We start from the raw sequence: 11083 nt of genomic DNA on the forward strand, positions 1-11083 counted from the left end.
TCAAAGCAAATGATACATCCAGGATGCAATAATATTTTATATTGTTTCTTTTCACTTATGCTTCATTTAATTTTTCTTGTGGGTCAGGGGTCTTCCATCAAAAGCAAAATGCATCCACCTTTATGGTGGGACAGGCTTTTCCTAAATCTGTTCCTTGGGGATGCTGTTTCCGTGGAATATTAGCAGACGTTATTGGAAAAAAGGGTTCTATGGTTGCTGAGTTTGGAACGTGCTGAGGCAGACACACATAAAGGAGAATTCTTTAGGAGGGACTTCTCAGAGCCCTTCACGCTCCCACGTGTCCCGAGGTCTCCAAGAGTTTCCCAAACACATTTGAAAACAGATTCTTTTATTTACAGAGAATCTGGAGAGATTAATGTTCTGTGAAATGCACTTTGGCATTTTAAATATCTTTTTTCTGAAAAGACAGAGTGGCCCATTCTGAAGGACTTCACTGGCAGGAGCCTGGAAACCTACAGGAGCACCCTCACAGGCAGCCCAGCAAAGCCAAGGATGAAGCAGCCCCCGTTACCATCGTCATCATCATCGTAGCTCATAAGCACAAGGCACAACATCTGTATGGTATTTTATAAAACCCTTTGTCTCCTCTTACCTTTCAACAAAACAAAACGAACCCTGAAGGATTATTCTTATTTTACAGATGAGGAAACTGAGGCTCAGAGGAGAGAGGTCTGGTCATGGGCTCAAGGTCACACAGCTAGGAAAGGCTGACTCGAACCCCAGCAGGCAACCGGGAGCCCTCGCCTTCTCCCACCATCCCACACTGCGCCTGCTGGGTTTCCAGTGAAGCGGTTCCCCCAGGGCGGACGCGAAGGAGTCTGACATCTGACCTGAATTAGGGGAGCTGATAGTGCAAGCGCACTTTGGCATGGCACAACGTGCCACGAGGCAATCCGGCGCTTGAAACAGCGTCTAGGGAAAGCAGCAGGCACGAGGAACCCAGGACGACTGGCACTTAAGCAAAATTCTGGTTGACAGTTTGGGGTGACGCTATCTTGTGGTTTCTGATTTGGAATATTCTCATAAGGAAGCCCTCTCGGAACTCTGTAAGCACACAACTTATTGATACACATATTTATAGCCCTGCGTGCTCAGGGGATGTGCCTTAGTGCGAGACTCAAAAAGCACAACTTTCACTAATAATGAACAGCAGATGCTTCTTTTTTAGCTCTCCTTGAAATAATCTAGTGCTCTGAATAAGGCGCACTGGTTCTTTCTCATCAACTTAAAAGGATATTACTTTCTAGAGACACTGTTGTTAACATATCCAATTACTAGATAATTTTCTATTCCTCCTTTCAGCCTCATCAGATGTGTAACAGAGCATCAGCAGAAAATGGAGGGGTAGCCCAGTGCTCAGTGGGTTTACTCACTGGTAAATCAGGTACATGAATAGCTAATAACAGCTGCTGTTTAGTGTTTACTAAGGTCCAAGTGACATATAAGATGCTTTACATAATCTTATTTAATCTGTGACTGGAGAATAATTATTATTAATATCCCCATTTTACAGAGAGCAGAACTTAGGCTGTAACTGGCCTGTGGTGCAGTTAAGCAGCTGATCTGACCGTGTTTTTACCACACACTTGAGAGCAGCTGAAGAGATTGTGGCTTCTCAACTCATTGCTCCAGGCCTGGCTTAGCGCCCAGCACATATTAGGGCCTTTATACTAGTTTGTTGAGTGAATATATAAACAAGCAAGACCTGCACGTTCAAACACTGCCTGGCTTCACCTAAAAGTTGTTTTAACAAAGGCGTTTTGCCTCAGAATGGATAAAGCAACTAGTCTAAAAGTCCAGAGTGAGGCAGCCCCTCTCCTTTTGGGGGCTGCTGGTGTCATCCCTGGCCGCCTCTGCACACCATTTGCAATGCCGGCACTCACTAGCAATCCGACAGGGAAGGGGCTGCGTCCAGACACCAAAGTAGGGCGCTGCACAGAGGCCAAGAAGGCTCTGCTGAGTGGACGACTGGAGATTCAGGGCTGTTTCCTGGGCGGTCCCCTACCCGGTCCTGCTGGTGTCCCTTCCAGCCAGTGTGCCACCCGTAAGCCTCTTCCGCAGAGAAGTGCTGGAGCCGAGGCTTGAAGAGGAGCTCTCTTGCTCCGGGGAGGCCTTGCCTGGGCTGGCCCTGTGAGTGATTTCCTGCATCTGGAGCATCTGTCTCTTCCGGGGCGACTGGAGCATCTCTTCTGCATGAGGACACGCAGAAAGGAAACCTGCTGGACTTAAATTATTAAATCCAGACTCCACAGACCAGGCAAGGAAATGGGCCTGCGTGGAATTTGAAAAGGCTAGTACCTCAGGACAGATGAGTTATGAAAAACAACACTCCCCCAGCCCCTCTGCTGGAAAAAGGCCCATTCGTGAGGGGCTGGGCCTGGGCAGCCCTGTTCAGGCTGCAGGGGAGTCCAGTGGGCAGGCTGTGCCTTGCTCAGGGGATAGCTAAGAAGTTGACAGCAGTTCTTTCCTCTGAGCCCCCAGGGATGGATCCCCCTACACAGCCAGTGGGGGACACAGGGCCTCGCGCTCACTCCCACCCCCTCCTCTGATTCCACCACCCAAGGGAGGGCCCTCGACCACGTCTCCCCTGGCCCTAACTGACCACCTGGTTCTCAAGTCCCCTGCAAACTCAGCAAAGGCCTGACCTGTCCTCGTAAGGTCTCCTCACCTGCTTGTATTTCCTGATCGAAAGGTGCTTTCAAACAAGGACGCGCCTCTACTGTTTCACTTGTGTATTGTCCAGCTCCCCCCTTGAATGTGAGTTCTAAGAGGGCAGGGGCCCCACAACCTTGGGTCACCATTGCATCCTCAGGCTGTGGCACAGGGCCAGGCACACAGCAGACAGTCGTACGTATTTGTTGGATGGGCGAACGTGAGACAGTCAAAGTCAAGCAACACAGGAAATGTAAAATTTTAATGTAGACCCCCATTTTTGACAGAAAAGTAATATGGAACGTGAGAGAAATATTTTGTTTAGGTAGCATGTGGGGGCAGGAATCCTCAACCCCGCTTTGTCTTTTCCTGCACCCACCTGTCTGCAGCTTGTCCACGCCTCGGCAAGGCAGCAGAAATGGGCCGATGATTCCAGAGGCTGGGAAAATTTACAGAACCACAGTGGGATAGTGGACACACTGATTTTTGGGGCAGGGTGGCCTGTCACTTTGGGGGAAGAAACTGAAGGTCAGAGGGACTTCTGGAAGGCAGAGGGGAGCGGGTGGGTGGTTTCCTATGCCTGGACGTCAGGTGCTGGGACGGAAGAGGCAGGTGGCAATGACGGGCTTGACTGAAGACTGTGGTGGGTGGCAAGGAGCACGGGACGCTGAACTTGTAGTTCTCCGATTATAGGAACCCCCAGAGAGCTCTGCTACCGGCGAGCAGGAGCAGAGAAAACAGCGGGACTGATCTTGGATGGACACTGAAAAGTGGTACGCGGTGGCAGATCAGGGAGCAAGGGCGCCTGGTGTCCCCGCAAGGACAAATCCGAGTTGGTTGATGGAAGTGCCCAGCCTAGACAAGATGCAGAGGAGAGCTGAAGGAAGAGCAAGGGGCAGGAGGTGATGGTGAAGTGGAGTAAGAGGTCTCCAGGAGCCAGGACGTGGCATAACACGTTGGGGGGGAGGACGGGGGACGGTATGATGGGCTGAGAAAGAACGTACATATTAGGCCGAGGCCACTCAGAGTGTGTGACGTCCAAAAGGTGTTAAGATGGCACTGAGATCAATAATGAGGGAGGGATATAAACGGCGAAGCTATTTGCAAAGGCGAGAAAATCTGTGTTATCCTCAACCAGATCGACTTATCAAGCGTTCCCTCTCTCACAGGGCGGCAAGATGGGCAGCCACGAGGGGGGCCTCGGAGGAGCACGAATTGCTCTGCTCCTCCGGAAGGGACAGCAAAAGCTGCACTTCCAAATGCAAAACCACCAGTCCGGCTGCATCCACGAATCCTCGAATCACGAATCAGTGCGAGATATACACTTGGCTTTTTTTTTTTTTTTTTAAAAACTCTTTTCTTGGGGTTTCGTGGGACTTCACGTAGCACCCGGCTACCCCAGGCCACCACCAGGGCGGGCGGAGTGCAGGGTGCGTGCGTCTACCGGCAGAGACGTGCGCCCTGCCGCGAGGGCGGCCGCAGACGCAAACGCGCAGCCTGGCCCCGCCACCCTGTCGCCCGCTGGGAGGATCTGGCCGCCAACGCCTGAAGAAAAAAAAAACCTCCCAAAAAACAGAATGACTCTCCCCAGGGGTCCTTTTCCCCTACTCAGCCTAGAAAACAAGCGCTGCACTTCCCCGGAAATGAGATGCACGGGGGACTCCATTCCATCCTGGAAGCTGGGGAGCCACTGCGGAAGCCAGATCGGCTGCCCGCGGGGACATGGCCCCAGAAACCGAAACAGAACATTCCCCGAAACCACGTCCTGCCTGCCCCCCGCCGGGCTGGCGGCCACCGCACCCGGCGCCCGGGCGGCTGCTCCGCCGGCGCCCCGCACCCGCCGCGCCGCGCGGCCAGGTGCACCGGCCGGCTGGGCCAGCGGCGCGCGCCTCCCGCCGCCGGGCACGGGCGGCCCCGCAGCCCAGAAGCCCCGCGGCGCGGATAGCGGCTTCTGGGGCCGCCCGGCGCCCAGGCTCCGATTACAGGTTCACACGGGGGGCCCGGCCCGCGGCCGCCTGCCCCGCCGGCGCGCCCTCGCGCGGCCCCGCTCCCCCGCCCATTCTTCTCCATTCATGCAGCCGCCCCGCGCCGCCGCCGCCGCCGCCAGCCCGGCCGCCGTCGCCGCCGCCACCGGCCGCCCGGATTGGCTGGCGGCCCCGGCGCCGGCACTTTCCCACGGCCCGCGGCGCGTGCGGCTCCCCGGCGGCGCTGCAGGCGCGGCCCTGGCGCGCGGCCAGGCCAATCGGGGCGCGCGGGGCGGGGCGGGGCCGCGGCCCCCGGCGGGCTGGTGGCCCGGGCCGGCCTCCCCCGCCTGCCTGCCGCCGGCCCGCCGCCGCCCGCGCCGCCTCCTGCCCCCGCGGAGGCCGCCGGAGCCCCCGCGGAGCCGACGCACCGCCGCCGGCCAGGGGCGGGCGCGGAGGGCGGGGCGGGGCTCGCCCTGGCCCGCAGCCTCGGCCCCGCCCCTGCCCTGAGCGCCTGCCAATCAGCGGAGCGGGAAGCCGGATTGGCCGAGGCGAGGCCGTTGCCCGGGAGCCGCCGCCCCGCCCCCCGCCCGCTCCTCCCCCCCCCGCCCTCCCCAGGGCCCTGGGAAGGGGCGCAGCGTGGGAAAGGGATGGTTGAGTTTTAACCGGAGGCAGGGCGTGAGCGGGATCAGTGTGTGCGGAACGCGAGCAGCCGAGCGCGGAGAGGCGTCGCTGCTGTTAACTCCTCCCTGCCCGCCGCGCCGACCCACCCCCGGAGTCCCCGCGCAGCCAGCATGAAGCGAGCCCACCCGGAGTACAGCTCCTCGGATAGCGAGCTGGACGAGACCATCGAGGTGGAAAAGGAGAGTGCGGATGAGAATGGGTGAGTCGGCGGCGGCAGAGCGGAGCCGGAGCGGGAGGCGAGCGCCGGCTGGCCGCGGTGACAGCGGGCGAGGGCCCGGGGCGCGCCGGTGCCCCGCGCGGACCGCTGCGCATCTCGGACCGGCCGCCGCGGGGGTGAGGGATTTCCAGCCCAAGTTGCCAAAACCGTCTGAGTGTGGGGAGGGCGGGGGCGACCCTTCAGATCGCCTCTCCTGGCTTAACTGCGATTCCTGTTTTTTTTTTCCCCCCCTCATTCAGAAACTTGAGTTCGGCTCTAGGTTCCATGTCCCCAACGACATCTTCACAGATCTTGGCCAGGAAAAGACGGAGAGGCGTGAGTCCCTTTACGGTGCTCCTTTTAAAAATGTTGTTTTGTTATTGATTAACGGAAAGAACCACCTTTCTTCACTTTGAAATTTACGGTCGTGATGGAAATGTCCTCCTTTGTTTTGCCTGCTTTCTGCAGATCATTGAGAAGCGCCGAAGAGACCGGATCAATAACAGTTTATCAGAGCTGAGGAGGCTGGTACCCAGCGCTTTTGAGAAGCAGGTAATAAAGTAGGTAGAGCTCTCAGCGTAGCTGTCCACACCTTCTGAATCCTTCCCCTCGTTAATCTTGGAATTATCCGTGTCTTGGAAAAACAGCCGTGTTGCTTGTGCTGAGGAGATAAATTCATACGCAGATTCCAACATGTTTTGCGGAGGCAACTCATTTTGTCTTAATCTGTACTTTTACGATTTACAAAGCATATGTATTTTAAGTTGTTTCCCAAAGGCTCTTGGTGCCAAGTCAATCTTTTGCTGTTCTCTTCTCTTAGGGATCTGCTAAGCTAGAAAAAGCCGAGATCCTGCAGATGACCGTGGATCACCTGAAAATGCTGCATACTGCCGGAGGGAAAGGTACCTCTCACTAGTCGGGTGGGGGCCCTGAGTGCCCGGGGTAGAGAGAGCAGCTGCCGCAGGCTGGGATTGGTGCAGTAGCCGCCTTATTTTTACTGTGCGCTTTGGGGGTGGGGAGAGAACGGTGTGTGCAGTTGCCTGTCAGTGCATTTTCCAGTGCAGGTAGGTAGCTTTTTCTCGGGCGAATTCATCACTTAAACCCTCTGCAAATTAAGCTAATGCACCTTCTTTTGGCAAATGCCTATTATATTTTAGATGCCCTGAAGTTGTGCCAACCCTGATTAAAATCTGGTAGCTCTCATCACATTTGTTGATTGCCATTTTGAGAAAAAGCTTTTTTTTTTTTTTTTTAAAAAGGTATATGGTCCTAATTTCATAAACAGAATTTTTGAAAAGTGAGATGCCGCATGACTCTTGAGTAAAGAAACCTGTTGTGGTTAAGTAGGGAAAAGCTAACAGAAGGAGGGAGGACCAAGGTCTGTGTGTCTGTCTCCAGCGGGAAAATGCATTCTTCAGGACCCAGAGCCTAAAAGCTCCACGATGATAACTTACATCTGTGTGTCTAATGAATTTCACTGCTCTGTGGTTTCTCTGTCCTTGATGTATTTTTTGTTGTTGTTGAGGGAAAACATTAAAGGAATGAACATAGTTTCATCTGCTGGTAGGGTATAATTCCAATTTCTGCTAGGCCGCTTCTAATTGGGCTTTGAACTTGCATTAGCAAACACATACTTCTCATGTTGATTAATGCAAAGATTTTGGTGGATTCCAAAGTATTTGGACTTTCAGAAGAGCCTGTGAATGCCGTTTTTTAAGGATGTAGGTATTTGCCAGGAAGGGCTGCCTTTGGGGTTGCAGAAATGCGGGAAATGAGCAAAGCCCTGAGGTTTTTCTTTTGTTCTTTTCCTCAGGTTATTTTGACGCGCACGCCCTGGCTATGGACTATCGGAGTTTGGGGTTTCGGGAATGCCTGGCGGAAGTTGCCCGTTACCTGAGCATCATTGAAGGACTAGATGCCTCTGACCCGCTTCGAGTTCGTCTGGTCTCGCATCTTAACAACTACGCCTCCCAGCGGGAAGCGGCGAGCGGCGCCCACGCGGGCCTTGGACACATTCCCTGGGGGAGCGCCTTCGGACATCACCCGCACGTCGCGCACCCCCTGTTGCTGCCCCAGAACGGCCACGGGAACACTGGTACCACGGCCTCGCCCACGGAACCGCATCACCAGGGCAGGTTGGCTTCGGCACATCCCGAGGCGCCTGCCTTGCGAGCGCCCCCTGGCGGCGGCCTTGGACCGGTGCTCCCCGTGGTCACCTCCACTTCCAAACTCTCGCCGCCTCTGCTCTCGTCGGTGGCCTCCCTCTCCGCCTTCCCCTTCTCATTTGGCTCCTTCCACTTACTGTCTCCCAATGCACTGAGCCCTTCGGCACCCACGCAGGCAGCAAACCTTGGCAAGCCCTATAGACCTTGGGGCACGGAGATCGGAGCTTTTTAAAGAACTGATGCTGTAGAATGGGGGAGGGGAAAGCTTAAAATCCCAGCTGAGCTGGGGGCTCTTGCCAACATCACCTTAAAGTCGTCAGTAAAAGTAAAAAGAAAAAAGGTACACTTTCAGATAACTTGTGTTGAAAGACTAAAGGTTTGTTGGTTTACTTTTTCTTTTTTAATGTTTTTTAATCATGTCATGTATTAGCAGTTTTTAAAAACTAGTTGTTAAATTTCGTTCCAGACGTTAAGTCGAAATAGTCGGTATAAACCAACACTCGGTGATAGGTTTGTACTGTCCCGAATTTAATTTGTAAACTTATCTGTCTAAGGATGATTCCATTTTTGCCTCAAAGTTTTGGGAATTTTAACATTTAGTATTTTTGGTCTGTTTTTCTCCTTGTATAGTTACAGTCTGTTTTTAGAATTAATTTTCCAAACCACTATGCTCAATGTTAACGTGATGCTATTTGTTAATATTTTGACAATTAAGGTGTTGTATAAATAATATTCTTTTTGGGGGGAACTATAATGAATTTTATATTTCTGAACAAAGCGTTGACAAATCAGATGATCAGCTTTATCCAAGAAAGAAGACTAGTTAATTCTCTGCCTCCTACAGCAGTAAGGTGAATGTAGAAACCATCAGGGGCCGTGAATCCCTATGACCAACTGCTGTCACCTGCCAGGACTCACAGTGCTGGGTTAGTTAGGAGACAGCCACTTGTAGGTTAGGTGTCCAGGTGGAGCTGGCAGTGGGAGACTGAAGATGATTACAGAGAATATGCCTGCATTTACCAGTCCCAAGCAATGCAATGAATTTTTAATCTCACGGGGTCTCAGGTTCACAGACGTTAACATGGCCGAGTGATCCCGGGTGCTGCAGTGGTCAATCGAAGAGTCCAGTGGAACCCGTGAAATGCATAAGCTCATTCTTCCTGCAACTGCCATGTTTTCTTTTAACTGGAAATTTTCATGTTGTGTTTTCCTTTTTGGTGCATGGATACGTGGTCGTTGACATATTTAAAAGGGCTTTGCTGCCTTCTTTTGGGTTTATTTAATTCGATTCGGGCTGTAAATGCGTCACTTTACAGCTTTGTTCCTTTGGCAGGTGTAGTCCAAACGGCCGCCACTGAACTGGGCTTGACCTCTGTTGTGCTGATGTGTTGTGACTAAATAAAAAAGAAAGAACAAACTATCCTGCTGTGTGTCTTACATACCTTGGTCTTTCCCTCTCTTGGCTAAGAAAAGATAAATTTTCTTTTGTTTTCCTTTTGCCTGGTCGTCAGTTTTCTCGTCTTTAACAGTTTCATTACTCTTGGGATTCTAAAGTGTGCGTGCGAATTTGTGCTGTTGAATAAGTTGACTTCATGACAGGGCAGAGCTTTGGCCTGACTCCCACAGAGGGACAGAAGCTTTTTGCTGTTATGTCGGATGACCTGGCCCTAAGCTGATCGTTTACCGACTAGGAAACCTGAAGGCAGCCTGGGGGTTGACGGGTGGGAAGGAACTCTGATGACGTCTTTCAAAACTCTGTTGACCGTTCGACAAGTATCTGCAGAGAGGGCCTAACGCGTGCTCAGTTCTATGCTGAGAGAACAGAAAATATATTTCATTTCTTTTGTTTTTTTTAAACTACAAAACAAGAAAAGCCAAACGTTGCTCTCTCTGAGACCCTGTGCAGGGGCTCAGGAGTCTGTCGCCGTGAGCAGTGGCAGGCTGTAATTCTGCACCTGCACTCCTCCAGGAGTCTTTCCTTGTTTCCAGGGAATTTCTTTAACCCTTGAGTTGCATTTGACTCCTGGGCTGCATAGTGAGGAAGCGGACATATGCTTCAGGTTAGAACAAAACGCTGCCAGAACAGAGGCAGGAATCTGGGCCCCCGGGGAGGGGAATGCCTTCCCATTGCCTTAGAAGTAGCCCTCCTGCCAATCAAGAAGTGACGGCTCCCAGCCCAGAGGAAGGAGCTTGCCTTGATCCTGAGGGTGGTGAGGAGAGGGAGAAATCCCAGCCTGGCAGATGACAAAATAGAGCCTGCCTTTTCTTTGCCAACCACTGAGGTCCTCCTCCCCCTCTCGTTAAAAAACGAAGACTGGAAGGCAAAGAGAAGTTTGGGTTTTGAATTTGAGCAGAGACTTCTGGGTCCCTAGGAAGGGAGTGGAGACTGTGGCATATTTGTGATTGTGGGTTTCAGCTGCCGGATCCCACTCAACCTCTCTCTGTGTGGCCTCAGGCGTTGGTCCCTCTTGTGATGGACAGCTCTGTCCTCAGCGCTGCCTGTGCCACGCAGACACTCTTTCTGTCTGTCTTAGCGCTGTGATGGAAAGTGTTATGATAATTTCTGCCAAGTGTCACTTTAATTTTAGCAACCACGATTTCAAATGGCATCACAGCATTACCAACCAGCACTGTGCTTAGACTGGCTGGACTCCCTTCCTGGGACCTGGGTTTAGACGGCTGCTAATGTGGTAGGAAGGAAGTGAAGCCTCTCATTTTGCTGGCTGTGCTGAGAGAGCTGTGGGACTGTGAACTGTGTGGCGTGTTCCCCTTGTCACTCCAGGGATGCCTTTATCACGATCTGGTTAGTACTTCTGTTTTTTTTTTGGAGGGGCCGTGGGGTGTCATTTTGAAGATTACATACTTTTCCAAAGAAATATTTTGGTTTCTTTTTAAACCTCTTCAGGGTGACAGGTTTCTGGAAATGGTGCAGTTGGAGTTGGACTTTCCTGAGAAACAGGATGGAATTATAATGATAATCCAAGGGTATGTAGAAACATGAATGCAGGAAAAATCTCATTTCAGTTCTGAATTGACGCAGTAAGAAAAAAAATTAACAGCAGAGTCCTTAGTGCCAGCATATTTTTATATTATATAGACATTTATAATACTTCTACCTGTGTAAACAAAAATTTTTTAGATGATGCATCAATTTACCTTATGAGGAAAATAATATCACTAGTCATAGGAATTTTGAAAGGCCTCATATCGTCACCCTGTTATTTTCATTAAATATATTACCATGAATTAGCGAAGTGAAGGATAGATGGACAGAATTCTTGCATTAAAAAAAAAACCTCTAAGAGAAAAATCCAAGAAATATCATTTCTAATTTATTCAGTATAGTTAAATTAGGCTGTGGTTTTTATTCAGCTTTTCTTCATCCTACTCTGCTACTCACTAAA

At 51.7% G+C, this 11083-nt stretch overlaps 1 protein-coding gene across 2 annotated transcripts; it reads left to right on the top strand.

Moving 5' to 3' along the window:
• Positions 1 to 5178: 5178 nt before the first annotated feature.
• Positions 5179 to 9099, top strand: HEY1 (hes related family bHLH transcription factor with YRPW motif 1). Of its 2 annotated transcripts, none has more exons than XM_008519921.2 (5): positions 5179 to 5517; positions 5775 to 5850; positions 5983 to 6066; positions 6335 to 6416; positions 7328 to 9099. In XM_008519921.2, exons 1-5 carry the CDS (start codon positions 5429 to 5431, stop codon positions 7909 to 7911), a joined length of 915 nt encoding a protein of 304 aa, XP_008518143.1. In that variant the 5' UTR covers positions 5179 to 5428; the 3' UTR covers positions 7912 to 9099. The 2 variants fall into 2 exon arrangements, with proteins under 2 accessions (XP_008518143.1, XP_070486497.1); XM_070630396.1 differs by having other exon boundaries at positions 5259 to 5517; positions 5775 to 5865.
• Positions 9100 to 11083: the final 1984 nt, after the last annotated feature.

The sequence above is a fragment of the Equus przewalskii genome, chromosome 8, assembly GCF_037783145.1.
Source record: "Equus przewalskii isolate Varuska chromosome 8, EquPr2, whole genome shotgun sequence".
NCBI lineage: Eukaryota > Metazoa > Chordata > Mammalia > Perissodactyla > Equidae > Equus > Equus przewalskii.

Excerpts from the sequence above, each read along its gene's own strand:
- HEY1 (XM_070630396.1), top strand. The coding sequence starts at position 5,429 with ATGAAGCGAGCCCACCCGGAGTACAGCTCCTCGGATAGCGAGCTGGAC. Across the intron at positions 6,067-6,334 it reads CCAGCGCTTTTGAGAAGCAG|GGATCTGCTAAGCTAGAAAA; the intron begins GTAATAAAGTAG and ends CTCTTCTCTTAG. Across the intron at positions 6,417-7,327 it reads GCATACTGCCGGAGGGAAAG|GTTATTTTGACGCGCACGCC; the intron begins GTACCTCTCACT and ends TCTTTTCCTCAG.